The following is a 27,785-nucleotide window of genomic DNA, read 5'->3' on the forward strand; positions in this document are numbered from 1 at the left end:
CTACTGTAGTCCCTCCATAACCTTTGCTGTTATGGCCCCAGGATGGCCATACATACAATGCATGCATATATCTCCTCCCGCTTTTCTATTATTTCCACTCAAAGGAGGTAACACTCTGGTTCAGAACTCCATCAAAAACACACACCATCCCAAACAACACACCACTAACAGAATCTCACAGTTACGTTTACAGGACTTGACTGCAGTCTTAGGCTCAATTACCAGGGAGTAAGTGCCGCTGAACTCAGTGATGCTTACTTCTCTGATTTCCTCTATGCTAATGTCAGAAACAACAGCAGAACTTCAAAGGGTCTTGTGGTATTTTAAAGACTAACAGATTTATTATGGCATGAGCTTTCCTGGATTACATTCCCCTTCATCATTGTTAAGATGAGTTACAAGGGTTACTAGGATGTGCACTGGATTTGGCCAAAGCCTTGGTGCTTCCTGAGGCAACGTGGGCTTCCCTCTGAAACAACCAGAACCAAAGCTGGACCCCCTCCCCCCAATCTTTGTGCATGATTCAGGCTTTGGAAATGCGGAGAACCAAGCCACAGGAGGAGGGAATCGCTCCCCCACAAATTTGAGGACTCCCCTTCCACATAAATCCTTGCACCTCCCATTTTGAAACCCTGTAGATCTCTTACTTAGGGCCCACCTCTAGGCTGTCTTATTTTAGAACAATGGTCCTCAAGGAACATAAGGGGATAAGTTGTGTCTGCTTTTGGATACCCTCAAAATGTAAAAGCTGCTCTTGCACAAAAATCTCTGTACATATTCATCTCAAACGGGGCAGGCTTGATCCCCTCAGAAGGGGCAACTATCCCTCTGCATTTCATCCAATTCTGCCCAGGTTTTTTTTTTTAATTAGCAGTTCTCTTTAAAACAACAAAAAATCAAAATAAATGTGTATAGCACAGAAACTTCTGCATCTATTTTTCTGACATTTGGCACTTGCAATCTCCTCCTAAGCAGCTACTGTGCCTGCATATTTTATCTAATTCTGACAAAGGGAAAATATATTATAGCTTTAAAAAAAATACCCATGATGGTCAATGGCAGGCCTGAAGCCTTGGATTTCCAAATCTCAACTCAGGTTTGGTACCCAGGTCAAAACGGACAGCCTCTGATTAGTCTGAGTTGAATTGGGATCTGAGTCAAATCTTGTGGTCAATGCACACCTCTAATATATACCTTTGGTGGTAATGAGATTGTAAACAGAGGCTAGAAGGAAATTAAATGCAAAAAGTACAGACAGTGACAATCACATTATTAAGTAGGGTCATTCACAAAACAGTTGTTGCTCATTATCACCTCCTTCACTTACCAGAGCAAGGAGGGTCCGTCAATTATCCTGGAGCTTCGGAAGAAGCAGTCATCCCTCCTGAAGAGAATCCTAGAGATGCATACCACTGCATTCCCTCCACTGCACCATTGTTTAAAACAATTGGACTGCAATTCCTAATATGCCTCACCATTAGGTTATGCTGGCTAGGGCTGGTGGGAGCTGCAGTCCATCAACATCTGGAGGGGCACACGTTCTCCACCCGGGTTTAAGATTATTCTGCATTTTAGTTTTGCATCTTTCTTTTAGGTTTTATCAATGGGGGATATGCAACAAAGTGTTGCTGTGTGATGTGCTCCTGTTCAGGATTGCTGCCAGCCATGCCTTTTTCCCAGGATACTCTGTTTCATTCCCTCCTCCCACTTTCCATCCCCAAGTCAGTAAGCATTTTGTGCCCACTGAGCATACACAGCTCTCATTGAGTTTGCTCCCCTCCCCCTTGTGGTTTCTTTCCCCTAAAGTTTTTTGTACTTCTGTAAACCCTCAGGCTCCCCAACCAAGCCTGCTGATACCTCCTTCTTGTATGCGAATGGGGCCATTTTGGTGATCCAGCTGTAGAGTGAGTTTGCTATTTGTTTATAGGATGCCCTGGCTATACCTGTATGTGCTCCATAATTCTGAAGTTACACTGAACGTTAAGGAAGAGAGATGAAGGCAACAGGAGGCTGGTCCCACTCCCAGCATAAGCCTGGCCAGAAAGCCTTAAAGGTGCAATCTTCTGCTGCAGCCGTCCAGGTGTGGAATCAGCCCAATAAAAACCATTTTTCTGCGTGATACAGGCTGAGATTCTTTGGTACTAATCATAACTCTGATGAGACATTGTAACAATCTAGATCTAGCTAGACATAAAAAAGGGTAGTACTGTTGCACCTTTAAAAGATGGATATATGAAACAGATTGAGAAATGTTTGTGTGTGACTGAAACTGACACATGGACATTTTGCACTATGCAAGAACACCACTACAAAAGGTATTACACCTAATAACCAGTGCTATTCATATCTTACTGTATTTAAAAATTTGACTCATCTTTTTGGTGGTATTAGTACGGCAAATAGAGAAAGGTGGTTTTTAAAACTGTTTGTAGGGCAGATTTGTCCCTGCACCCGATTGGGGATATAAACTTTCTTCTGTAGATTATGGATGAAATAGACGGCCCTAAATGTGTGCATTCTGGCCCATTTTTTATTTAGCTTATTCTTGAAGTTCTACCAATCGACACAAATGATTTTTTGAGATTTTCCTCCCTTAGTTTTGCATGTGTGTGTGATTACTTTCTGGTGCGCCCTTTTTCTTGCCAGGACTGGTGGTACAACTTGTCCAGGTGCTAACCAGTTGTCCAGGTAGTGAATGACCCAGATCATCCAGTGACAAATGAGAGGCATTTGCTACTCCTCAGGCAGCAAAATGTCCTGGACCAGCCCTGGTCTGTATGCTTACCCCTCACATAACCCACGCTTGCCAGGTTCGTGTGACACAACCCTCAAGTGGGGGTTGCATATGCAATTTGGTGCCTGCGGGTGCAGCAGCTCATCATGGGTTAAATAACGCACAACTAATTGTCCAACCCCTGGCAATGGCTGTGTTCAGATGATCGTGACAGGGGAAGATGCCATCATGGCTTCTCCCCCCACCCCCCATGACTTTCATTTGCATAACCCCCGCGATGCAGTGTGGTTTGGTGTGCTGTCCAAACTGGGCACAGGCCATGTGGCTTTGTGCCCACCCTACAACCTCTACATGTTGTGGGGTTTAGGGTGGGTACAAAGCCACCCTTGTTGTACTGCACCACACATAGGCTGGACAACACACCAATCTGCACATCATCATGGGGGATTGTGCAAATGGTGATTGCACACCCGGGGGCAGGTGGAGAAGCCACAATTACTTCTTTCCCTATTGCGATTGTCCAAACCCAAGCAACGCTGTCTCTTGAGTGTGCATGAAAACACATGTTTTCTGTGTCTGTGCGCTGTAAAAGGGGGAAGCTTGTGTTTATATTTGAGTTCTCTCGGAAGATATTTTTTGCTTCCAGGAAAGCACAGAACATGATTTACCCTAAAATAGTGAAAAAAGTTTTTGCATCATCATTGTATATTACTGACTGCCTGTTTGTGTGTATGCACAAAGGTCATAAGTTCAGTATAAAAGTAGAATAGGGGGCCCACCACAGACGACTAGCCCCAGGGCCCATCATGACCTTGATCTGGCCCTGCCCTTTGCCCAACCCTCAGCCTCCTTTGTTCCAGCATCCACAAATTGTGCCTGCAACATCAAGGCTGTATTTGTTAGTTAACAGCAATAGTCTACATATTGTGCTGGCCCTTGCCTCTTGTGAAGCCTGGGATAGTCTGTGCAGTATCCCTAGGGAGAATATACTGTAAACTATTTCTATTAGCAAAACAAAATGGCAAGCTTAAACTACATTTGCTTTCATGCTGGTAGCCAGATTTTAGCTGCTCTATTTAGACAAGACTATTATTACAGCTAAAAGCCTTTATATGATTTTTCCTAGAGTTGAAGCAGACCCAAGCAGGGTATAAGGACCTAACAAAGACTAAACAGGCCTACGAAAAGAATTTCAGTCATGCAGAGACCAATATTTGAGGAAGAGCAGGCAAGGTTTAAAAAACGGCTTCACACTTCCTAGTTAGTGCTAGCTCTTTTGTAGCGATCACGTACTGATAGCATGTTGCAGTACATACGTACAATAGGAGGCAATCTCCATTGTGACCTATTTGGAACGTATTGGCAAGATAACACACTTTGGGGGCTGTGAGCCTTCCACTGGCATGTATTTCACATATGGAAAAATAGATCCAGACCGCTTTTGTAAACTTGCAATCTCATTTTCATTTACGAAATTTTATAAGGCTTTGGTGCAGCACAGCTGGCAGTGCAATTTTACTTAAATAAATTAGCCCTTCCAGAAGAAGACATAATGACAGGATTCACATTTATGCCTAGAAGAGAGCAGTCGGTTTCCCCACGCTTGGCCCCTTCTGCATTTTTTAAAAGCAAAGGTTGTACTGAACTCTAAACTCAAAACTAATTCCCATTTTGGAGAGGGAGGTTAAAGGAAAGAGGTTTGCAGTAATCAGGGCAACAGACGATATTATTTGAACTGATGTTTTGGCAATGGTATCGGGAGAGGAGACTTTGGTACTATGAAAAAGAAAGGGGAATAATTTAAGAAGGGTATGAATTTCGATGCAAAAGGAACAGGGAAAACAGTGGCTACTCAGAACAGGTTGGTTGCTGATTTGTAGAGAATGGGAAAGAAACAATTTAGGAGAAAGGACTCTTGCTTGAGCTGCTAGGTTATGAAAGTAGAAGCATCAGAAGAAACTAGTGATGGGATTTTGGGACAAGAGACTAGAGAGGCAGTATAGTGATAGAAAGGCCTTTTCTGGATTTTGATGGCATAAATGCGCAAAGACAAGTTCTATGGGATCACAGAAATACACAAGCTACGCAAACATTCATGCCAACTTGTTTTGCATTGTGGAACAGGTGTCATTTGGGGATATGAAAATAAGATCACAGTTGGGCTCCCATTATCAGACCCTAAGAAGCAGGACGTATCAGTGTTCTTGCTTTCTTGCAACTGAAGATATTCAAGTTTTAGATGCCAGTTCTCTACCTGTGTCAGCAAAGCTAGATTGGTATCCCCTTCCCACAAAACCAAGCGATTGGTGTATTAGGAAGTGTGAACTGTACTCTTTCTTTCTTGGCTCAATCCTTGATAGCATCCAAAAATCTTAGAATAACAGAATGGAAAAGATAAAGTAGCTCTTCAAAATTACAGGGCTTGAATACAAATTGTTTCACTTTTGTAACTGAACTTCTGCAAATGATGCAGGATATCAGTTAAAGCACCAAGGGCTCATTCTCCAACGTGATAAACCCCAGGACCTGCCTTTCTGTTGTCGTAAGAGAAACAAGTCTGACATGAAAAACGTGGCAAGTTAGTAGGAAACATTAAAACATTTTGGGACACTCTGCTACTGACCTAAAAAGCACTATTTTAACAGTAACAACAAAGACCTTTAAAACAAAATGCTCAGTTATCAGCAAGTTTGATTCTATTCATTTAGGGTTTAAAAAAGACCATGGGTTTCTCCCCCACTATGTGATTAATTTAACAATTATCACCAATTACTATACTATGAATGTCCATTACTACTTATTGTATAAACTTGAACTTTTTAAAGACTGTACCTCTTGCTTTTCATGAACTTCTGCCTCTACAGTAGACCTCCACCATGCCCTCGTGCATGTGTGTCTATTTCTTTCAGCTGAGGGTATCACTTCATGCATCAAATGAATTGGGCTCTAATCCATGGAAGCTTATGCTACAATAGATGTTAGTCTTTGGATGTCACAAAACTGTATTTTTGCTGAAAGTATTGTACTTGCAGTTTTGAGCTTCTCTAAAACCATATAAGGATTTATATCCTTATAAAAGATACTCAGATTCCAAAAGATCATTTGTACACGATACATGGCTGCTGTGGAAATACATTCTTATGTACACAGGCACCCAGCAGCTGCATGGAAATCCATGAGAAATCAGGAAGTTTCTCGAGTGTAGCGGAAGAAAGGGTAGTCATAACCCAGCTGTGTCAAAAGAGGAAGATAGTACAGTATTTATTAGTGTCTTTGGCCTATAGCTCACCCACAGTAAAATAGGGTAATAGTGAAGAGAAAGCAGGGAAAAAATTGGTGGTTGAGGAATCATCTTTCCCATGTGGTGTTCTGCACACAGGAGGGTATAGATACAGGAAGCGACTGGAACACTCCCAGGCTATTTTAAGATGCTTTTGGAAAGGATAAAAATACGGCAAAATTTCTAATTCCATAAAAGCAGAACATGCAAGATTGCCGTTTGGAATGATAAATTCAGTTCTGATGAGAAGCCGTCAACAGCAGAGCTTATAACCACAGCAAGGTTTCAGAAGAGTAAAATTCTATAAACTTCTGCTAAAAATAACTTTTGCCCATTTAGCAGCTTTAAAGCTTTTACATTAACTCAATACAATCTATACATACAAGTAGGTTACTGCACTCTTACATATTTGCCAAGTAGAAGCTACCAATCTCTTGCTATCTTTTTTGTTTAATGCAACACCTGCTGGCCCTCTGAATAAACTGACAGTAACTCCTTATAAATTCATATATCTATTTGGCATTGTAGAACAGCAGGTGTAGCTCATAGGCCTAGAAAACATTAAAGTATTTACAAATAAAACACCTTCTGTGAACTTTTTTTCCAGGCCAAACATTGTTGTATGCGCACGCATGTGTATACACACACACACACACACACACACACACACACAGAAGAAACTGGCAGCAGTTTGTCCACTTGGTCACAAAGTCTAAATGCAACATCCAAGTCTTGCAGGCTTGCAAGTTCATTCTCCAAAATTATTGCCCCAGGAAAGAGGCCATAGGATCATCTGGACGCTGGCGTTTCATTCGATAAGCCTCCATTTCCTCCTCTGTTGGTTCCCGACTTTCATACATGCTGTTATATGGCCTCTTTCTCTCATCTAACTGCATGATTTCTTTCACATGAAGGAGACGGGCTTCTTCTGCATTTAGTGCCTGAAGTGAAAGCACAATCCATAATTGCGTTATAACTAAGCCTGGGGCTAAAACATTTGTTTACAGAAGCTAGCAAGCAAATGGAAACAACCAATAGAGAGAGTGAGGCTTCTCTGAAAGGCAGACAGGCAGGCAAGATGGAACACGGAGTGGGAGTTGTGGTTAGCATTAAGGTCAAGTGGCTTGCTGTGGTTTGGAGTTAGCCCAAGGGATATCAATCACTAGCCATTAGTCTGTTTCCCATGTCACAAGTACTCACCCACATGGGACTGACTAAAAAACCTGCTGTGAACAGAGAAATGATACACTTCCTTTCTGTCCCTGCCTGCTACATATGACATATTATAGCATTTAGAAGTGTTTTCATTTTTTTTTAACTCATTGTACCTTCTGGGGCCTCCTAACCAAGCATCAACAGTCTATTTCACAAGTGAATGCACAGAGATTCTTGCACACAGTCATGTGAATGCAGCTTTCTGTTGCGTGCAAGGATTTGTAGATTGTGGCAGTAATCTCACATTGGCATTAGAAGAGAAACAGAACAGGATCTCTTTGGCTCTCCCCTAAGCCAGGAAACATAACTCTCGAATTCCTTACTGTCAATGTGCTTCGGCAAGAAAAGGAGCAGTTACCCCCAGAAATCCAATGTGGATCAAAGAAGATCTACTGCTGGAGGGGTGGTGGAGGGCAATCAATCTACCCAGGTCTTGGTTGCTGGGGAAGGAAGATAGCACCTCAGATGCCCTATCCTACCCTGATTTGTGTTCCACATGGCTGACACGCTCCAAGAAGGCACTTTGAGAATCACTGGGATATGAGACAAATGCGGTTGGCAGGTGGTTATTTGAAGCATACCTTCTTCAATTTTTCTTGTTTCTTCCTGTCTTCTCCCTCACTATCAGAACTTGTGCTCTTCTTATGCTTTTTCTTCTTCTTTTCCTCTTTTTGTTTTTCTTGATGCATCTGTTGAGGGTGGGAAAGAGCAATAGTATACAGTGGATAAGGCAGAAGATAATGTGAAGATTTGAAGGCAATTTCACATATGGGAGCTGTTATGTGCACATGAAGGTTCCACACACCCAGAGATTTCCTTCTTTGCTACCATGATGGAAACAGCTGCGCATGCATATCCCCATCACATGCATGCAGCTTCCCCCAACATGGCTGAGCCCCATGCTAGCTGAACAGCTCCATGGGTACACCACACTGTCTGCAGAAGGATATCATGGGTCAAATGCAATGGGGAGGCATTATGAAGAAGGCAAAGAAGCTGGCTGTATCATAAAGCTAACAGAAGGTGCATTTCACATTCAATACCTTCTAGCTATTATTTAGGATGTCAGAGTACCAAGTACTTGTGAATACTGAGATATGAAATGTTACAAAAGCTATAAAATATGTGAACTATATGCTAGAATAATCTCTCCCCATTGACACACAACAGCACACCCAACAGGCTTTTCTAGTAAGGGAAGTAGGCAGGAAAAAAGGCAACTTGCCTCCACGAGAGTTTTGGGTTTGGTCATGTACTCTTCCTCACGCACTTCATTGGGCAATTCTTCATCAGTATTCTGTAGATAACAGAAATAGGTGAGAGAATCAGATTTCACAAGAAGAGATAAACATTAGCCTGGTTTTACAAATTTAAAGTAGAAGTGGGATTCTAGTCAATAAACCAGTTCTTACAGCAATTTCTTTTCCAGCTTCTCCTGTGCAATACGAATACTTGACAAATGAATAGCAGCATTTATATCCCCATTTGCCTTCTTTCCAATAGGAGCCCCAAATACACTGCAGGGGAACAAAGAAGAAGACAACTATCAGTTGCTCACCACAATGGCTTGTGATGCAAGATGTATAGTTTATAAACATTATTCAGAAGAAAATACAGTAAATTTGAGAAACATCACTTTCCCTAAAATCTATGGAATTTCAATCTCTTTAGGGAATGGACTCAAATGACTAAAGTCAGATCCTTCAGCCTAGACAGGAGCATAGTGTAATGCCATCATTCCTTTAGATATGAAAATGAGTTTACCAAAAATCTCCATGCCTGGGCTGAAATAAGAACCAGAACCTGGAACATGACTAGAGATGTAAAATTTCCAGACATTCTGAAGCCATGGGAAAAAAACATTCCCCTGTTTTTCCCTGGATCCCCTCCTTCCCTGAAATTAGGGGGGGAAATAAAAAAATACACAATACACATTTTTAAAGCACTCTTTACAGATCTAAAGTTACCCTGTTGCTTTAGTTCAGCCTTCCGCAACCTGGTGCCCTCCAGATATTTTGCACTTCACAACCTATTAGCCTCAGGCAGGATGGCCAATGGTCAGGGATGCTGGCCACTGTATCCCAAAACATCTGTAGGGCACCAGGTTGAGGAAGGTTTTTTAGGGACGTAAAGCAGCCTTCATGTTCCTAAAGTTATATTATGTATAACGCGGGTTGCTCATAAAATCATCATCATATTAAAAAGTGAACTCAGTAAATTTGTAATTATTGTCTGAATAAACTATTCTTCTAAATTTTAATATACTAAACATGAATAATTTTACGAGCAAACCAAGTTATACATAATATATTTTAGATTCCTAGTTTATGTCTCACCAGAGGGAACCTCCACAAGTAGTCCCTGAAACTTTTGAATCATCCTAGAAGCCAGAAGAAGCAGGAAGAACTGGAGGCAGAGGAAGACAAGTCCAGAAACACAGGACGCAGTAGAACAAAACCAAAACTGTCAATGTACATTTTCTTCCATATTATGATATAGCGACTCTATTCACATGTTGGGAAATTGAGCATAACTTGGAATATCCCAAAATGTCTATCAGTAAAGGATACACCGGATCAATAATTTTAGTAAGAAATGGAAGAAATAACTATACTGAGAATCTTACAGAGAGGATTAAAAAACCTTTCGCCCCATGGCTTCATTATTTCCAGACATTTTACATCTCTAGTCTGTCTATAAAAGTGTTATTATATAGTTTTTAGAAATCATTTGAGGGGGAGAGGAGTATAGGCTTGGTAACAATACATAAACACCTTGTCTTAGGGCACAATCCCATGGCTGCTAGTCAGCGGCTAGATGGCCATAGGATAGGCTGGTTCCCAGGAACGGACCTCGGACCCATGCTCCGAGGTCGGTTCCTGGAGAACCAACCCCCACCCTCTCCCACGGTGCCTCGTAGGCAGTGCGGATCGGCCCTGTGCTCTGCTCTCGTTAGAGCAGTGCGGAGCAACAAAATGGGGTGTTCCCGGGGGCGGGCTGGGGCAGGGAAGTCAGAAATCCGGTACAACACATCCTATGTGTTGCCCAGCCGCCGCTTCCCACGCTCCGAGGTCCCATGGCTAGACAGGAAAAATAGGCTGTCTCGCTGCAAAAGCAGGGCTGGGGGAGCGAGGAGATCTGCTCCTCACCACACCTCCTGCCCTACAGTGATAGGGCCCCTGGGGTCGGAGGTGACTGCTGTTCTCGATAGGATTGTTCCCTCCAATTTTAAAGAAACAATCATAATCCAAACCTGTTCAACCCAAAATGGTCCTTGGAAAAAAACACTTTTCCCCCAATTTTTCCATGTTTTCCCCAGGACTTCACATCTCTAATTGAGACCCCATTAAAAATTACTAAAGCACTGAAGAATAAATATTTCTATTCCACCTTTTTGCTCCCCATTTTTTTACAAAAAGAGCCACAAGTCAGTATTAATATGAAAAACACCAGTACGTGTTCCTTTAAACAAGCAAGTAAATACCTTAGGATATAAGCTAACCAAAGTTAATCACTTTTAAGTCTCACTGGTTTATCTGAATAAGAGATTTAAGTATGTGCTTAGTTCTGCTACTGAAATTAATGGCCCATGAAAGTGCTTCATTTTGGCTGGATTGTGCCTTCATCACATTTTGTATAAACCATTACAACAGCATTTCACTTTTATACTGAAACATGTCTTCTCTTACTTGCTGCTAACCGTTTTGGCATTTTAGATCCCTCTCCCTCCCTGATTGGCAGGTTAAACTGCTGCAATTTGCTGAACCAACTGTTCCTCCGAGCACTTGTTTAAAATCGCTGGCATTTTCCCTACAAGATCTCAATCAATAAACATTCTGCATTGTTTTATACACATTTCTCATGGAAGATGTTTGAAGCATAAAGCATTAGAAGAAGCTGGCCCAACAAAATAAATGTCAAGCATCCCTCCTAGAATACCTTTAGCTCTCACTCCCACTAAAGCTAGCCAAACTAAGTCCAGCTGAAACAAATGGAAGAAGTTAGTCATGACCACCATGTCATACTGCTTTTTATGGGGCTTAAGACGCAATCCTTTGGCAGCCTTATGCGCATCCTGTGCAGAGTGGGAGGTGCAGTGGAGGTGACCTTTGCCTCCCTGCTCTGCATTTTGGCTAGATGGCCCTTTTCACCCATCTAGTTGGGGCACGTTGGAGTAGGAAGGAAGGAGGCTGGGGATATGTTGTATCCTGGCTCCCCAGTCCCCTCCCCTCCCACCGGCACACCCCCTTTGCCCCCTCTCCAAGGTTGCCTTTGTGACCTCAAAGAGGCAGCTGGCATGGTTCATGCTGGCTGCCATGGGGAGGGGAGCATAGATTCCTGGATCTGTGTTCAGAGCAGTGTCTCCGACCTTGGATCCAGGACTCTGAATTATCCTATGGCCCCCCTCCAGACTGTTTAGGGGACATAGGATTGCTCTCTTAGTCATGACAATCACCACCTAAATCAGGGCCTTCACATTTTAGAAACCATTGTTTACCTTGAATGCATGGTTGTTTCGTGTATGAAGACATTTTTGCCTCCTCTTGACAGACTAATCTCTCACTTTCTTACATTTTACCCAGATTGAGTGGATTTCGGCCCAAAGTCATCCTGTCAGCTTCCTCCCCACTCAGCCATGACAACTCACTGGGTGACACTGGGTAACCTGCCATCTCTCAGACTAACACACTTCATGGCACTGTTGTGAAGATGAGGAGGTGGGGGGAAAGAAATAAAACACTATGTGCACTTTCCTGAGTTTCAAGGAGGATTATAAATAGTTGTAATCAGCAACTTAAAAAAAGGCTGCTTGAGCATAATAGAGATCAACTAACACCTAGGAGCTGTATGCAGTCCAACTTTTGGCTGCTTGCATTTTAAGGCAAGTATGGTCCAGAATAATTCTGAGTGGTGGAACCCTTATTGAAAAATATCTAGAGCACTTGAACAGCCTTATTTTTACTAAAGTTTCTTGTGGTAGGCGCTTACAGTATGATTGTTGACCATTACGTCTTCCTCATATTTAGAGCGAGCAACAGCCTTCTCTTGACCTTTAATAACTGTGCCGTGTCTAGAATATTCCACATAATCTTCTGTCTGAGCGAGCAATAATTCGGGTGGTGGGGCATCAAGATGTTCTTGTCCTCCATACTACAGGAAAATAAAGTTTGGAAAAATCTTTAGTGAAGGATTTTCTGAAATGTAACTATCTAGGGTTGAATCCAGTGTTAGTCCGACTTAGAGTAGACCCAGTGAAATGAAAGGGATCTATTCTAAGTAGGACTACTGTTGGATTCAACCCATAGTATTTTGCAAGCCACTGTGATAAATCTTATTTATGGTTCTCTATGACTGTACTCCTTTAAAGAGATCACACTTCATATGCCTGAGTGTACTGATGAATGTTTCACATTTCTACTCACTAAAATAATCTACATTAAAATCCAGGAGTAAGTGGTGGTTTTTTTTTTTAAATAAGGCCACAGCAAAGTTAGACAATAAATCCATTCCCACCCTCCAATCCAATTGACTTGTGAAGTGAATTTCTAGTGTTTTACAAACGTTTGTTATCTGGTTTTTTGTTTTAAACCTACAATGGTAAAAAGATTTTTTTAAAAAGAACATTCCCAAGGTAACCAAGTGGCCTTCGTTACCTTCTCTAGGATGCTCTCTTTCTGCTGCTCCTTAAAGTCTTCTTTTTTCACTTTGAAGGATTTGTACAAGAGTTCAAGCTTTGTAGGATCTGCCTGAAGATGAACTTCAGAGCCTTTTTCATAAGCCTCCCAAGCAAATACTGTAGAGATAAAAAAGAGAACATTTTCAATTTTTCTGATGTATGAATTTCAAGCTGTTCATCAGCTTTTTCTAAATCGAAACCAAACAAAAAAAATTGTGGAGGGAGCAAAAAAAAAAAAGGCAAAGCTGAAAGAAGGAGGTTTCCCCTTCTTTGACCCTTCCCTTCTATTCCCACTGCTTCCAAGCCCTACAGAGCCAGCTGGGGATACAGCTATCATGAATCTCTCTGGGCTTGGCTCCATGGAGCCAGCTCCAAGGACAGCCACCGCTGCTGGTCCACTGCCCATCTGCTCAACCTGGGACACTGATAGAGGGAAGAAAGGGGGATAGAGGGAAGAATGAATCAGCTTGGAGGATGCACATTTACAAAGCTAATTCCACTCTAAGAACCTGAGTGGAGAGGGAGAATTGGGCTTGGGGGACACATGGATCATTGGAGTCCCACCTTCACTTAATGCCCCATGCTCAAGGGACGCAATCAACAATCTGCTTGCTGCACTTCTGCCTAACTCCCAGCCCAAACAGGTTGAGAACTCACACAACTGCATGCTGCTCGTTGTAGCCAATGTTCCTTTGGCATTATGTGGGAATATGCAGACACAGCCCTTGGCATGTGGCAGTTTGCTTGGTTGGTTTTTTACTTAAAGGCAGGGGAGTCATGCATGTAGAGTCCTTTTAAAAATCCAAGCTTTTCTGGCATATCTTGGGGGATGCCACCGGAAGGTACCCACTGCTTTCGTATCCTCTCCCTCTAGTTAGACACTCGCATGTCCAAAGGCGACATTGCCCTTAACTAACAGTAAGCTGGGTATGTTTTTTTTTTGTCTAAAAAAGTTAATGACATTTACAGTGCATTTCTTTAAGAATGGGTGGCGCCACTAGAAAACACATTAGCCTGATGGATTTAGTACTCACGCTGAGTTTGTGCCATAGAAATGGTAGCCCCTGTGTAACGAACAAAGTTGTCCCCTGCATAACTGACTCTGTAGGAAAACGACAGCATTTGGCTTTGTAAGTAACCAGGCTGCAACTATTAATTTAAACAGACACTTGTAAAGCAAATGCACAGAAAGGCCCAGTTCACACATAACAACCACTCAGGGTTTTATAAAACCCTGGAGTGTCCCTGGGTTGTTTAGCCTCTCCCACACACATCAGGAACAATTCAGCAGTGTGAACTAGCACACTTACTAGTTCACAACAAGCCAGGGTTTTAAAAAATGCAGGGTTGTCGTTGTGTGCAAACTGGGCCAAAGTATAAGAGTGGTTTCATTCATTTATGGCATTACAGTAGGAGTTCATTCTTGCTCATTAATGACACTGGAACTCAGCATTACTTCTCATGCTGCATTTGACTAAAAGAGCTGTTCCCATGTATGTAAAGATGTGAAAATGTCTTGCCATAATGAGCAACATAAGTGACTGGCTCCCCAAAGATCTGTAAAATTCAATCTGCCTTGACATCATCATCCATTGCCAAAATGTAGTTTGAGAAACAACATTCAGATAAAAACCATGCATGCGAAATGTATTGCCAGCCTCCTGCAATAGAACTCTCCTCCATGAACTATCACACAAGGAACAGAAGAAATGTTCACATTTGCCATGATTGTTCCCTGACAGTTAAATGTTTTCAGATAGGGAACACAGCTACAGAAACGTTAGACATTTAGAACGCACTATCTGGGATCCACATATATTGGCGGCTTACTAGGCAGCCTCCATCTGTGCACACCATCAGTCCTCTCCCCTCCCTTGAGTCCTCTGAGTCTGCCAGAGGACTTGGAGGCAGGACTTTCTCTCAGCAGTCCTGAGCTTTGGATAAGGAATGGCATAAGAGACTTCTGCTCTCTTACCTTCTCCCAACTACAGCTCAAAGAGAAACCTCTGCTTTTCCATGGGGCCTCCAGCATGTGCAGAGGACGAGAGGGGCAAGGTCTTATCTCACCTGCTCTCAGGTCTCCCTAATCTAAGCAGCAGAGAGACTTCTGCAGTTCCTTATCTTCTCCTTACCTCAGTGCAAGTGAGAGCTTGGAGGAAGGGGATGTGGGATGCTAGGCATCCTTCTTGCCAGAGGTCCCAGAGGGCTTGGTCCTGGTGAGCTGCCGTGTGGATGTCAGTGCAGCATATGTTATTCCAGTACATAAAGGACAAAATCATTCCTCTAAAGAATATTTGCAAAGAGATACTTAGGGAGTCAGTCAAGTTTCTTCCAACAAATTTGCAGTATTAAATTAGTACTCAAGACAGCACCTCTCAACTTCCACTGTTGTGTACTGGTTCACTGGTAGCAAAATCTTCAAGTCAGCAAGGATGCACAAAGTAACATACTTAGAGCATTGAAACAAGTTGGTGTCAGACTTACTCATCTGGATTCTTTCCAGCATTGGCATATGGATTCTCTCTCATTGCTCTGGTTTTGGGATCGTAGTATGCAGAATTGGGGTCTAGATTCCTCAAGTACTGAAGAGACATGAGAATATCGACTTGAAACACCAGTCCAGATATTTACAGAGTCACCTTAATGTCTTCATACATCTCTGCATAATGCTGCTATCTGGAAAGCATACCTCACTTGAAGTGAGGCTTCCAAAAAAAAAAAAAAGTCGCCAATTTCCCTTCAAAAAATACACCTATACTTCCTATAGGTCAGAAAGTCATCATATACCCTGACATGAATTCAGCTCACCCAAGCTGGATGCACTCCAATCCCGTCACTCATCACTACACTATCACCAGTCCCCATCCATGAACTTTTAGAAAGTTATGTCATGCTGAAGAAAGAGAAAGCAGCTGCAACAGAGAAGGCAGCTGGCCTCTCAAAAAAGACAATGGTTATGTTCAGATGTTACCATAAACCATAATTCCTGAAAATTCTGGTGTATGGTTCATGAGTGGCCCAAGCCAAATTGGGGCCCTTTCTGAAGTAGGATCCAAACTGAATCTTGTCTTCAGTGCACATCCCCAATTTTTACATAAAATATTTCTAATGAATTTTTGTACCTCACTAGCAAATAATGTCTGTAGCTAAGGATGGGACCCCTTCATGGATCACTGCCTTGTTGTGGCGAAGGGGCTTGCGTAACTCAGTGAAGCCATAAGCTATGCCGTGCAGGGCCACCCAAGATGGACAGGTCATGGTGGAGAGTTCTGACAAAATGTGGTCCACTGGAGAAGGAAATGGCAACCCACTCCAGTATTCTTGCCAAGAAAACCCCATGGAACGTATCACAAGGCTAAAAGATATGACGCTGGATGATGAGCCCCTCAGGTCGGAAGGTGTCCAATATACTACTGGGGAAGAGCAGAGGGAATTTCCAAGTAGCGCCAGAAAGAGTGAAGCGGCTGGGCCAAAGCCGAAAGGACACACAGCTGTGGATGTGTCTGGTGGTGAAAAGAAAATCCGATGCTGTACAGAACAATATTGTTTAGGAACCTGGTATGTAAGATCAATGAATCAAGGTAAGCTGGAGGTGGTCAAACATGAGATGGCAAGACTGAACATCGACATCTTGGGAACCAGCCAACTAAAATGGACAGGCATGGGCAAATTTAATTCAGGTGACCATTATAACTACTACTGTGGGCAAGAATCCCTTAGAAGAAATGGAGTAGCACTCATAGTCAACAAAAGGGTGGGAAAAGCAGTATTGGGGTACAATCTCAAAAACGAAAGAATGATCTCAGTACGAATCCAAGGCAAACCATTCAACATCACAGTAATTCAAGTCTATGCCCCAACCACTGAGGCCGAAGAAGCTGAGGTTGATCGGTTCTATGAAGACTTGCAACACCTTCTAGAACTAACACCAAAAAAAGATGTCCTCTTCATCATGGGGGATTGGAATGCTAAAGTAGGAAGTCAAGAAATCACCGGGATAACAGGCAAGCATAGCCTTGGTGTACAAAATGAAGCAGGACAAAGGCTAATAGAGTTTTGCCAAGAGAACACGCTGATCATAGCAAACACTCTTTTCCAACAGCACATGAGGCGACTCTACACATGGACATCACCAGATGGTTAATATCGAAATCAGATTGATTATGTCCTTTGCAGCCAAAGATGGAGAAGCTCCATACAGTCAGTCAAAACAAGACCTGGAGCTGATTGTGGCTCAGATCATGAGCTGCTTCTTGCAAAATTTCAGCTTAAATTGAAGAACGTCAGGAAAACCACTAAACCATTCAGGTATGACCTAAATCATATCCCTGATGAATATACAGTGGAGGTGAGGAATAGATTTCAGGGATTAGACCTGATAGACAGAGTGCCTGAGGAACTATGGACGGAGGTCCGTGACACAGTTCAGGAAGAAGCAACTAAATCCATCCCAAAGAAAAAGAAATGCAAGAAAGCCACATGGCTGTCTGATGAGGCTTTACAAGTAGCTGAGGAAAGAAGGGAAGCGAAAAGCAAGGGAGAAAGGGGAAGATATTCTCTGGAACTGAATGCAGGGTTCCAGAGAATAGCAGTGAGAGACAAGAAGGCCTTCTTAAATGAACAATGCAAAGAAATGGAGGAAAACAATAAAATGGGAAAGACTAGAGATCTTTTCAAGAAAATCAGAGATCTCAAGGGAATGTTTTGTGCAAAGACGGGCATGATCAAGGACAAAGAAGGCAGGGACCTAACAGAAGCAGATGAGATTAAGAAGAGGTGGAAAGAATACACAGAAGATCTATACAGGAAAGATCTGAATGTCCCTGATAGCCATGATAGTGCGGTCACTGAACTTGAGCCGGACATCCTAGAGAGTGAAGTCAAGTGGGCCTTAGGAAGCATTACTAACAACAAAGCTAGCGGAGATGACAGTATTCCAGCTGAGCTATTTAAAATCCTAAAAGATGATGTTGTTAAAGTGCTGCACTCAATATGCCAACAAATCTGGAACACTCAACAGTGGCCACAAGACTAGAAAAGTTCAGTTCACATTCCAATTCCAAAGAAGGGCAACGCCAAAGAGCGTTCAAACTACCGCACAACTGCGCCCATTTCACATGCCAGCAAGGTTATGCTCAAAATCCTACAAGCTAGGCTTCAGCAGTATGTGAACCGAGAACTACCGGAAGTACAAGCTGGGTTTCGAAGAGGCAGAGGAACTAGAGATCCAGCCAACATTTGCTGGATCATGGAGAAAGCAAGAGAATTCCAGAAAAACGTCTATTTCTGCTTCATTGACTACACTAAAGCCTTTGATTGTGTGGATCACAACAAACTGTGGCAAATTCTTAAAGAGATGGGAGTACCAGAACACCTTACCTGTCTCCTGAGAAACCTGTACAAGGGTCAAGAAGCAACAGTAAGAACCGGACATGGAACAACCGATTGGTTCAAAATTGGGAAAGGAGTATGACAAGGCTGCATATTGTCGCCCTGCTTATTTAACTTATATGCAGAGTACATCATGAGAAACGCCAGGTTGGATGAATCACAGGTCAGAATTAAGACTGCCGGGAGAATTATCAACAACCTCAGATACGCAGACGATACCACTCTAATGGCAGAAAGCGAAGAGGATCTAAAGAGCCTCTTGTTGAGGGTGAAAGTGGAGAGTGCAAAAGCTGGTTTGAAACTCAACATTAAAAAAACTAAGATCATGGCATCTGGCCCCATCACTTCCTGGCATATAGAAGGGGAAGAAATGGAAGCAGTGACAGATTTTATTTTCTTGGGCTCCAAGATCACCGCAGACGGTGAGTGTAGCCATGAAATTAAAAGACGCTTGCTCCTTGGGAGGAAAGCTATGGCACATCTAGACAGCATAGTAAGAAGCAGAGACATCACCTTGCCGACAAAGGTTTGTATAATCAAAGCTATGCTTTTCCCAGTAATAATGTATGGCTGTGAGAGCTGGACTATAAGGAAGGCTGAGCGCCGAAGAATTGATGCTTTCGAACTGTGGTGCTGGAGAAGACTCTTACGAGTCCTTTGGACTGCAAGGAGGTCAAATCAGTCAATCCTAAAGGAAATCAACCCTGAGTGCTCATTGGAAGGACAGATACTGAAGCGGAAGCTCAAATATTTTGGTCACCTAATGCGAAGAGAAAATTCACTGGAAAAGACCCTGATGCTGGGAAAGATAGGACAGATATCTGGGAAAGATAGGATTGTAGGACAGCTCCAGGCACTCTTGAATGAAATGGATTATCTAGATCCATTTCAATCGGGCTTCAGGCCTGGTTTTGGAACGGAAACTGCCTTGGTCGCCCTGTGGGATGACCTCTGCCGGGAGAGGGACAGGGGGAGTGCGACCCTGTTGATTCTCCTGGACCTCTCAGCGGCTTTCGATACCATCGACCATGGTATCTTTCTGGATAGGCTGTCTGGGTTAGGAGTTGGAGGCACTGCAATACAGTGGTTCTGCTCCTACTTGGATGGCCGATTCCAGAAGGTGGTGCTGGGGGATTATTGCTCTGTGCCATGGCAATTGTGCCATGGGGTTCCACAGGGCTCTATTTTATCCCCCATGCTGTTTAACATCTACATGAAACGGCTGGGGGAGGTTATCCGGAGGTGTGGACTGAGGTGCCATAAATATGCAGATGACACCCAGGTCTACCCCTGTTTCTCATCAAAACCAGGTGAGGCAGTGGCTGTTCTGAATCAGTGCCTGGGCATGGTAATGGACTGGATGAGGGCTAATAAACTGAAACTCAATACAGACAAGACGGAGGTACTGTTGGTGGGTGGTTCGTCTGCCCGGCTAGGTGATATTCAACCTGTTCTGGAGGGGGTTGCACTCCCCCTAAAGGATCAGGTTCATAGTTTGGGGGTGCTCTTGGATCCAGAACTGTCACTTGAGGCACAGGTGAACTCAGTGGCACGGAGCACTTCTTATCAGCTTAGGCTGGTATACCAACTACGCCCTTATCTGGACGGAGATAGCCTAGCTACTGTTATCCATGCTCTGATAACTTCGCGTCTGGATTACTGCAATGCGTTATACTTGGGGCTGCCTTTGAAAACGGTCCGGAAACTTCAGCTGGTCCAAAATAGGGCAGCAAGATTGTTAACAGGGACTGGCCTGCGAGCTCATATTATGCCAGTACTTTTCCAGCTGGACTGGCTGCCAGTCCATTTCCGGGCCCGATTCAAAGTGCTGGTGTTAACATTCAAAGCCCTTAACGGCTTGGGACCAGGTTACCTGAAGGATTGCCTCCTCCCATATGTGCCTGCCCGGACCTTAAGATCATCATCAGTGGCCCTTCTCCGTGAGCCCCTGCCAAAGGAAGTGAGGCGGGTGGCTACTAGGAGGAGGGCTTTTTCTGTTGTGGCACCCCGGCTCTGGAATGAGCTCCCTAGTGAGGTTTGCCTGGCGCCTACATTGTACTCCTTTCGGCGCCAGGTAAAGACCTTTTTGTTTTCCCAGGCATTTTAGCATTTTAGCTTTCTAAATTTTTATCTTTGCTGTTTTAAATCTGTATTTTAAACTCCTGTACTGGGGTCACGAAGAGTCGGACACGACTGAACAAAAACTGCTGCTAGGTTTTATTGTGGTTGTATTGTTATATTGTGGTTTTAATGTTCTATATATTTTAAATTGTTTTATTGTGTGTTGTTTCGTTTTAATTTTTGTGAACCGCCCAAAGAGCTTCGGCTATTGGGCGGTATAGAAATGAAATTAAATAAATAAATAAATAAAATAAGATTGAAGGCAAAAGGAGAAGGGGATGGCAGAGGATGTGATGGCTAGACAGCATCACCGATGCAATGAATATGAACTTGAGCACACTCTGAGAGATTGCGCAGGACAGGAAGGCCTGGCATGCTATGGTCCATGGGGTCACGAAGAGTTGGACACGACTTAACGACTGAACAACAACAACGAAAGGATGGGAAAATTTAGAGAGGAGATTATTGGTCACACAAGACAGTAATTAGAGGTTGGAATTAAGAGAAATAGAAGAAAGTTGTGGCCCTTTCTTAGTGCATCAGAACTACATGGAGAAGGGTAGCTATACCATGACAATGCTTCACGCGTATCTCCTTACTTTAGCAATATCCTCCCGAATACGCAGGTTTCGGACTGTAATGCGCCTTTTGGAGTCAAAATTCTGTCCAGGCATATCAATGTCATCTGCATATTTGTCTTCATCTTCATCTTCACTGTTATGATCTCTTTCCTGAAAATACAGTGAGATATTAAGCAAACCAGCAGTAGACGAGAACTCATTTGCACAATTAACCTAGTATGTGAGCGCTTTTAGTTGAACATTCCAGTAATAATTAATCATCATCATACAATTTTATTAGTGGCAGTCTTAATTTAACTGCTTATGTACTGTGTAAATAAAACTAGAATTGTGAGTCTGAATGCATTACTTATACACAATATAAACACTGGGTTGGATCTGACATTTTATTCTGTCAGCAGGAGAATCCCTCGAGCAGAGTTCAGCTCAGAAAGCTTGCACTGGTAGAAAGGGGAGGTGGTGATTTCACCTCCCCGTTCCAGCCCCAAGCACCACTCCTCCACTGCTCTCAACCCTTTAGAATAGATGTTTGGGGGACATATGGAACTGCAGGGGGAGGGTGGAATTGGTAAACGCTGCCTCCTCCCCCATGCTGCTAGTAGAAATGCTCCATTGGATTAGAAGCCTTCTGTGGAATTTTTTGGAGACGTTTCTCACCGTTTGTGAATTTGGTTCCTCTTCTCCCCATCGATGTCGTGGGGAGTTCTGTACAAAGAAAAAACAGTATCAGCACAGTACACAAAGCTGCATAGCAGAGTTGGGGTGGGAGGAATGAGGAAGAATGAGTTTCATGAGAAGTAAAGGTGCAGTTTAAAAGGAAAAGATACCCACTGAAATTTAAAAGCTACAGCAAGACAGGTTACTACCCTGCAAGTCATTTTAAGGAGCAATCCTATGAATGGTTAGGCAGAAAAAAGTTCTACAACTCCATGCTGGCTGGGGAATGCTGGGAGTTGTAGGACATTTTTCTGTCTAAACATGCATAGGAATGCATCCTTAATTGTGAAAGGTATTCCAAAGAAAAAGAGCCTGTGATGGTCAGATTTTCACGTGGCTGAGTTTCTCAAACCACAGAAATTAGAAAGAAACTTACGAAAAGTATACACACATTCACCTCTGATCAAACCCCTTCACAACGAAGTCCCAAAATATGAATATTTTCCCCAAACTATGGAATAGTAACAAATGCCAGTGACGGTTAATGTATAATTCTAATGAGACAGTTAAAATGATAATTTATTTCTAATGCTATCTTTTAAAACAAACAGCTATTTGACGGGATATAAAGAGTGGAACCAAATGATGGTAGACTCGGATTACCACATTTTCCTGTGACTTACAGTCAGGTCATGTGGAATCCCAATGCAGACTGGTTGTGCAGTATGATCCAGTATATCATGGTGGCTGGAAATACAAATGGCAAAGGCACAACAAAAGAAAAAGAGCCAGCTTGTTTGGGGGAGGGGCCACAACTCAGTAGCAGAGCACTTGCTTTGCATGCAGAAGCTCTTATATTCAATTCCCAGCTTCACCAGTTAAAAAGATGGCATGGAAGTCCTCTCTCTGCCTGAGACCCTGGAGCCAGTGAAGATAATGCTACATTAGATGGACAAATGGTTTGACTTTGTCTTCCCACGCTTTTGATTTTTGAGATTGTGGCAGCACTTTTTTCAGACAGCACCATCATGGAAATTGCCATTCCAGTTCATGGAATACACTTCTCCATGTGATGCCTGTACCCAAAGATGTCAGGAGAGATCAAGTGGTCGCCTAGTAAACTAGCCCTAGTTCTGGAGCTATTCCAAGAGGAAGTCCTGCCACTGATGTCTGAACCAACCTTGCTTATAGCACAGAAGCAGAGTTCAAATGTGTGAAATGAAGCCTAACCCTTAAAGCAGGAGTGGGAAACCTTTGGACTGCAGTGTGAAGCGAGAACTGCAGCACCCTTCCAAGACCACACTCCTCCTTGCCCAGGCCACATCTCCTCCAGTTGTCCCAGCAGTCATTCATTCTGCCATTCCTGTGAGCAGCAGCTGAGCTTGTAGGCTGTAAGCGCTCTGCCCACCTCCTGGGAAAGCGGCTGTGATGGGGCAGGCTGGAGAAAAAAACACCAGAACCCTATGCAGGCAGAGAGGGAGACAGGGAGCCTCCTGCCTTTTCACAAAGGGAAGCAATGGTCTGATGGGCTTTTAAGATCCTTCACTTAATCCAAAAGTTACAGCCTGAAAAAAATGGAGCTTCGTTCCGCTCACCTTCTCTGACTGTGATAATCCCCTGATAATCACCTTCACTGATGTGGTTTCACGCTCTCCAAGGAGAGGCCTTAAAAAGGCAGTTGAAAGTTAATAAAGGCCTTTATATTCCCTTTGCTGCTTGACTCCTTTGAGCTCAACACACTAAGTAGAATCAAGGACTCTACTGCTAACTGTGACTTTTTACATAGTGCTTCTGATACAGTAGAATTGTGAGGGAAATTAGGGGGACTGGCGGGATATCCTGTCCAGCCCAACTACAAATATTGTAAATGAATCACAAGCACAGATACTGGGCAGTATCCAACACTGCCCCTCCGCTTATGCGATTAACGTGGCATTAGAGTAAGTGACCGCTGGCGAAGTGAAGGATCTCAAACCTGCCGCACCAGCTTATGCTAGTGGTGCAGTGCTAGAGGCTGCTTACACTAGCACTCTGTTAACTGCGTAAGTGAAGTGGGTGGCAGTGCTAGATAGCACTCAATATATGCTAAGGAGACATTCTGAAATTCATATCCTGGTTTAGGAGCACTTCGAAGCCTAAATCAAATTTGATGGCTTCTTTAGTACTTAAACACGTATATATTCACACAAGTGTGCAAGTACTGCATACAATACATCTGCAATCTAATCATTAGATTTTAGTGTACTGAAAAAACGGTTAGAATCACACCCATAACTCTGTCCACATTTGGCGCCGACCCTGTCCACTCTCGGAATGAAAATCCCCGAAAGGTTTTGATTGAGGTAATGCAGGCATCCACTGGAAGGTTCCCCACCCCTGCCTTACAAGACTGTAGTTTCCACATTGAGGAAGACTATATAATCTTGAAGAAGATAGCTGACTACTCAAAGGAAATAATGGGTATCTGGAAAGTAAGCACTGGGTTCCATTCCATATCTTCCTGCCTTTAAGGATATGATGATTGAAAGAAGTTGCTACAGCACAATACTTACTGCACGTCTAATTTGATGATTAGTCAATACTGAATTCAGATATTTATCACCTGAAACTTAAAACGAAGGTTGTTCGCGGTCATCCCTACGTTGCGCTAGAGAATTAATTGCCAATGGCATTAGACTGATTCTCCCTCCTCCAGGCATAAGTATATATTAAGGAGAAATACTATTTTTTGGAAGAATTAATGCTATGAAAGAGAATTAGATATTACTGAATTAGAAAGCAGATATGCTTTTGTTTTGAAGAGTTAATTCTCCTCTGCATTCTGACACATTTCTCTCTCCCCCCGCCCCATTTCTCATGTTGTGCAACTTTGTGTCTGTGGTTGTACTGACCTACTAGTTTGAATATTATAGGATAGTGGGCCAGTTTGCACGATCAGACAAGCCGCCATGGTTTAAATAAGCTACAGTGGCTTGTTTTAATCCCCAGTGTATGCCAGGTGCCATTTTCCCAATTCCCTGCCTGCGCATGGCTTGTCGTGTTGTCCTAGCCCAGGTGGCATGACTTGCCTTAAATAACCTACAGGCTGTTGTATGGTGTCAGTGTGATATACCCTAACAGCTCTATTTTGTATTTTGTTTTAAATTTCAAAGCAGTTTTTTTAAAAGCCTGTGACTGAGACTCCTGATTACAGGAGGATAAATACCAATGAATGAAAATTTCAACCTCCCTGAAATGGCTCTGGTTCCTCCATTCAGGGAAAGCTTCAGAATTACAAGAAGGGTTTATACTGCCACCTAGTGAAGAAATTCAGATTTTCTGCAAAATGGGAGGGTAAGCACATGCATTCCTGTCAGTTGGTTATCAGCAAAAGCATTAGCTTAAGATAGGGATGTTAGAGAATTCCGCCACAGATCCCAGGGGGGCCGAATTCCAGTGAATTCGACCCCCTGGAATCCGTGGTGGAACGGAGCAACCCGCCCCATCACCCCACGAAAGCCCCCCGGAACGGAGCCTACCTGGCGGCGGCTCCGGCTCCAGCTGCTGCCGTGGACGCAAATGGTGTCCTGAGTAGGGGACACCATTTGCTTCCCTATGGTAGCCTGTGATAGGCTATGTAAATATTTACATAGCCTATCACGGGCTACCATAGGGACGCAAATGGCGTCCCCTACTCAGGAAGCCATTTGCGTCTGCAGCAGCCTGGCAGTGGCTGGAGGCCCTGCTGTGGGTTGGCCTGGCCGGCGGCTCCGCAGCCTGGCTGCGGAGCGGAGCTGGCCGGGCAGGATTCCGGGGGGGAGGAATGGATCGCCTCCCCCCCCCGTTGAGGATTTCGGGGGGAGGGACGGAGCGCCCCCCCCCCCATGGATGTCCCTGGACGAAACCAGGTAAGTGTTTCGTACATCCCTACCTTAAGATAGATTTAATCCTTATGCAGTGCTATTTGTGGCACCACCATCCTATGGCAGATGTGAAAAACGATGTGAGAAAGAAGAGTTCTCACATGCATCACTTTTTGCATTTTTTTCCTGGTTCACTTACCACCTGCTCTGTCAGTTTTCCTGAAGCCAGCTCCTCCTGCAGTTTCTGTGCTTTCAGTGTGCGTTTAGCCTTTATATTAAAAGGAAAGCAGGATTACTACTTACATTGTACTAAAAGGTTCCACAACCTTTTCATTCATCATGCAAGCAGCTGTCTTGTTTTGCGGTGAAATGTATTAAAAATTTAGTACCAATAATCCAGAATTATCAACCATTACCTGAGAGAAAGTCTTCTTGATTTCTCTGGAGACAATCAGTTACCAAATCAAGACTCTTCCCTTCCTTCACTGGTTTAGCCAAGACTTCAGAAGCTGAGAAGTCTTGACACACAGACAGCGTATGAGATAATAACAAATACGGATGGACTCCCACAAGAGGAATTAATGCATATGTCACCTGTGAGATTTTTGTCCCTCTTTCCTTACTTTTCACATTCCCAAGTGCTAGGAAGTATTTGTTTGTTAAAATCCTGGTTGCCATCTGAATGCAATGAGATGCAAAGGCCAGGTGAAGATATAATGCTGGTTCCCTGCAAACCATGGTTTGCAAAGGGGAACTATGCCTCTCCCCACTTTTCTGTTAACCATGGTCTAGCATTATATGTATTCTGTGGCTATTACTAGCCAGGGTCTCTCAGAAACTTTGGACTGGACCCAGAGATGCATTGCACAAGCAGAAAGGCACTTTCTCTTGCACAAGGCAGCCCTACCAAATTCTCCTGATTTCCTTGTCCCACTGCAGCATATTGTTCCAGAGGGTTCCTTGACCCTTGGGAGCAGCTTTCAGGGGGCTGTGGTGAGGATCTTGGAAAAACCTGTTGTGTGACCCAGGTTCCAGTTGTAAACTCAGTTCAAACCATGGTTTCAAATTGTTGTTTCAATGGAACTATGGCTACCCTTAACCTCAGAGCACAATGCTAAACCATGGTTAATGATAAGGAAGGACATGACAGAGAGAGAAATCACTTTGCAGCCAACATTGCATCTGCACCAAGTCAAGAAAGAATCAAGTCAAAAACTGTATCATCCACTACTTTCTAACATAGTAAAACATAAAGCTAAACAGTACTTCCCTAATTTGGGGGAGAGCTGGAGCTCAGTGGTAGAGCAGCTGCTTTACATGTAGAAATTCCCAGGCATGATCCCCGGCATCTCTAGGAAGAGAAGGGAAAAACTCCTGGCTGGAATCCTGGAGAGCCACTGCCAGTCAGTGTCGACCTGGGATGGGCAACATGGTGCCCAGTGTGTCCCTAGACACTTTCCTTGGTGCCAGCCAAGGTGCCCTAGCCCTCCCACTAGCATGATGGATGCATGGTGTGTGAGGGTGTGTGAGTGAGAGACAGAGACAATCCATGGGTGGTGATCCACAGTGAGAGAAAAAGAAATAGGGGGAATGAGTCGGCTGGCAGAGGAGTGGGTGAGGGAGAAGGGCTTGCCCTTTGTGAAATAGGTTTCTGCTGGTACTGAAAACTGTGGGTTCAAAGGAGTTGCTTAGTATGTTGGGGCTCAGACCCCACCTCTGCTATGTGCTCAGTCTTTTGGGCAGGTTACTTGTCCTTTGTGACTAGCCACATTTCCCATGACAGCCATTTTGTGGTGGTATCCAGGATGCTTTCTCAGATTGCCAAACATGCCCACGAGGTCAAAACGGTTGCCTACCCATGGTGTAGACAATACTGAGCTAGAGGGACCAAGGAAGCTTTGCATGTTCCTTCCCTCATATTTCTACAGCTATTTCAGTTAGTGAGAAAGTTCATTCAACTCTAGATGCAAAAGCTACTTATTTTTTAACCAGCTTATGCCACAACTGCCCAAAGTGTCTGTTAGAAATATATATATATATAAAGGAAAAAAAAACACTACTTACTAAATCAACTTTGGCATACTCTTCTACAATCTTCATGTGCTCTTCTGGATTGTAGCCATTCCAACGGTCTCTTTTTCCATCATAGTCAAACATCAGCTGAGGCTGCATGTGCTCATCCGGTGCAATGTTAGTTCCTGTGAATTTTGCTCCAACTTTTCTAGGTCTCTGCAGGGACAAAAATATAACACAAGCTTGGCATTATTCCCGCCCTTTGGAAAGGGAA

The 27,785-nt window shown here is 43.4% G+C and overlaps 1 protein-coding gene across 1 annotated transcript in view; it reads right to left on the reverse strand.

Annotated features, from left to right (window-relative positions):
- Nucleotides 1-4,179: 4,179 nt before the first annotated feature.
- The window catches only part of SLU7 (spliceosome associated SLU7), a 33,481-nt gene continuing 9,875 nt past the window's right edge, over nt 4,180-27,785 (reverse strand). The window contains exons 5-16 of the mRNA XM_084838597.1: nt 27,563-27,727; nt 25,698-25,766; nt 21,657-21,704; nt 21,018-21,149; nt 15,391-15,488; nt 13,941-14,008; nt 12,884-13,023; nt 12,219-12,380; nt 8,642-8,746; nt 8,455-8,526; nt 7,811-7,918; nt 4,180-6,955 (exon numbers count right to left, since the gene is read on the reverse strand). Of these exons, the coding sequence (XP_084694723.1) occupies nt 6,776-6,955; nt 7,811-7,918; nt 8,455-8,526; nt 8,642-8,746; nt 12,219-12,380; nt 12,884-13,023; nt 13,941-14,008; nt 15,391-15,488; nt 21,018-21,149; nt 21,657-21,704; nt 25,698-25,766; nt 27,563-27,727 (1,347 nt within the window). The 3' untranslated portion in view covers nt 4,180-6,775. The remainder of the gene's footprint in view (nt 6,956-7,810; nt 7,919-8,454; nt 8,527-8,641; nt 8,747-12,218; nt 12,381-12,883; nt 13,024-13,940; nt 14,009-15,390; nt 15,489-21,017; nt 21,150-21,656; nt 21,705-25,697; nt 25,767-27,562; nt 27,728-27,785) is intronic.

Source organism: Heloderma suspectum, chromosome 2 (assembly GCF_057233095.1).
Source record: "Heloderma suspectum isolate Gila_16-S chromosome 2, 16-S_ref, whole genome shotgun sequence".
Lineage (NCBI taxonomy): Eukaryota > Metazoa > Chordata > Lepidosauria > Squamata > Helodermatidae > Heloderma > Heloderma suspectum.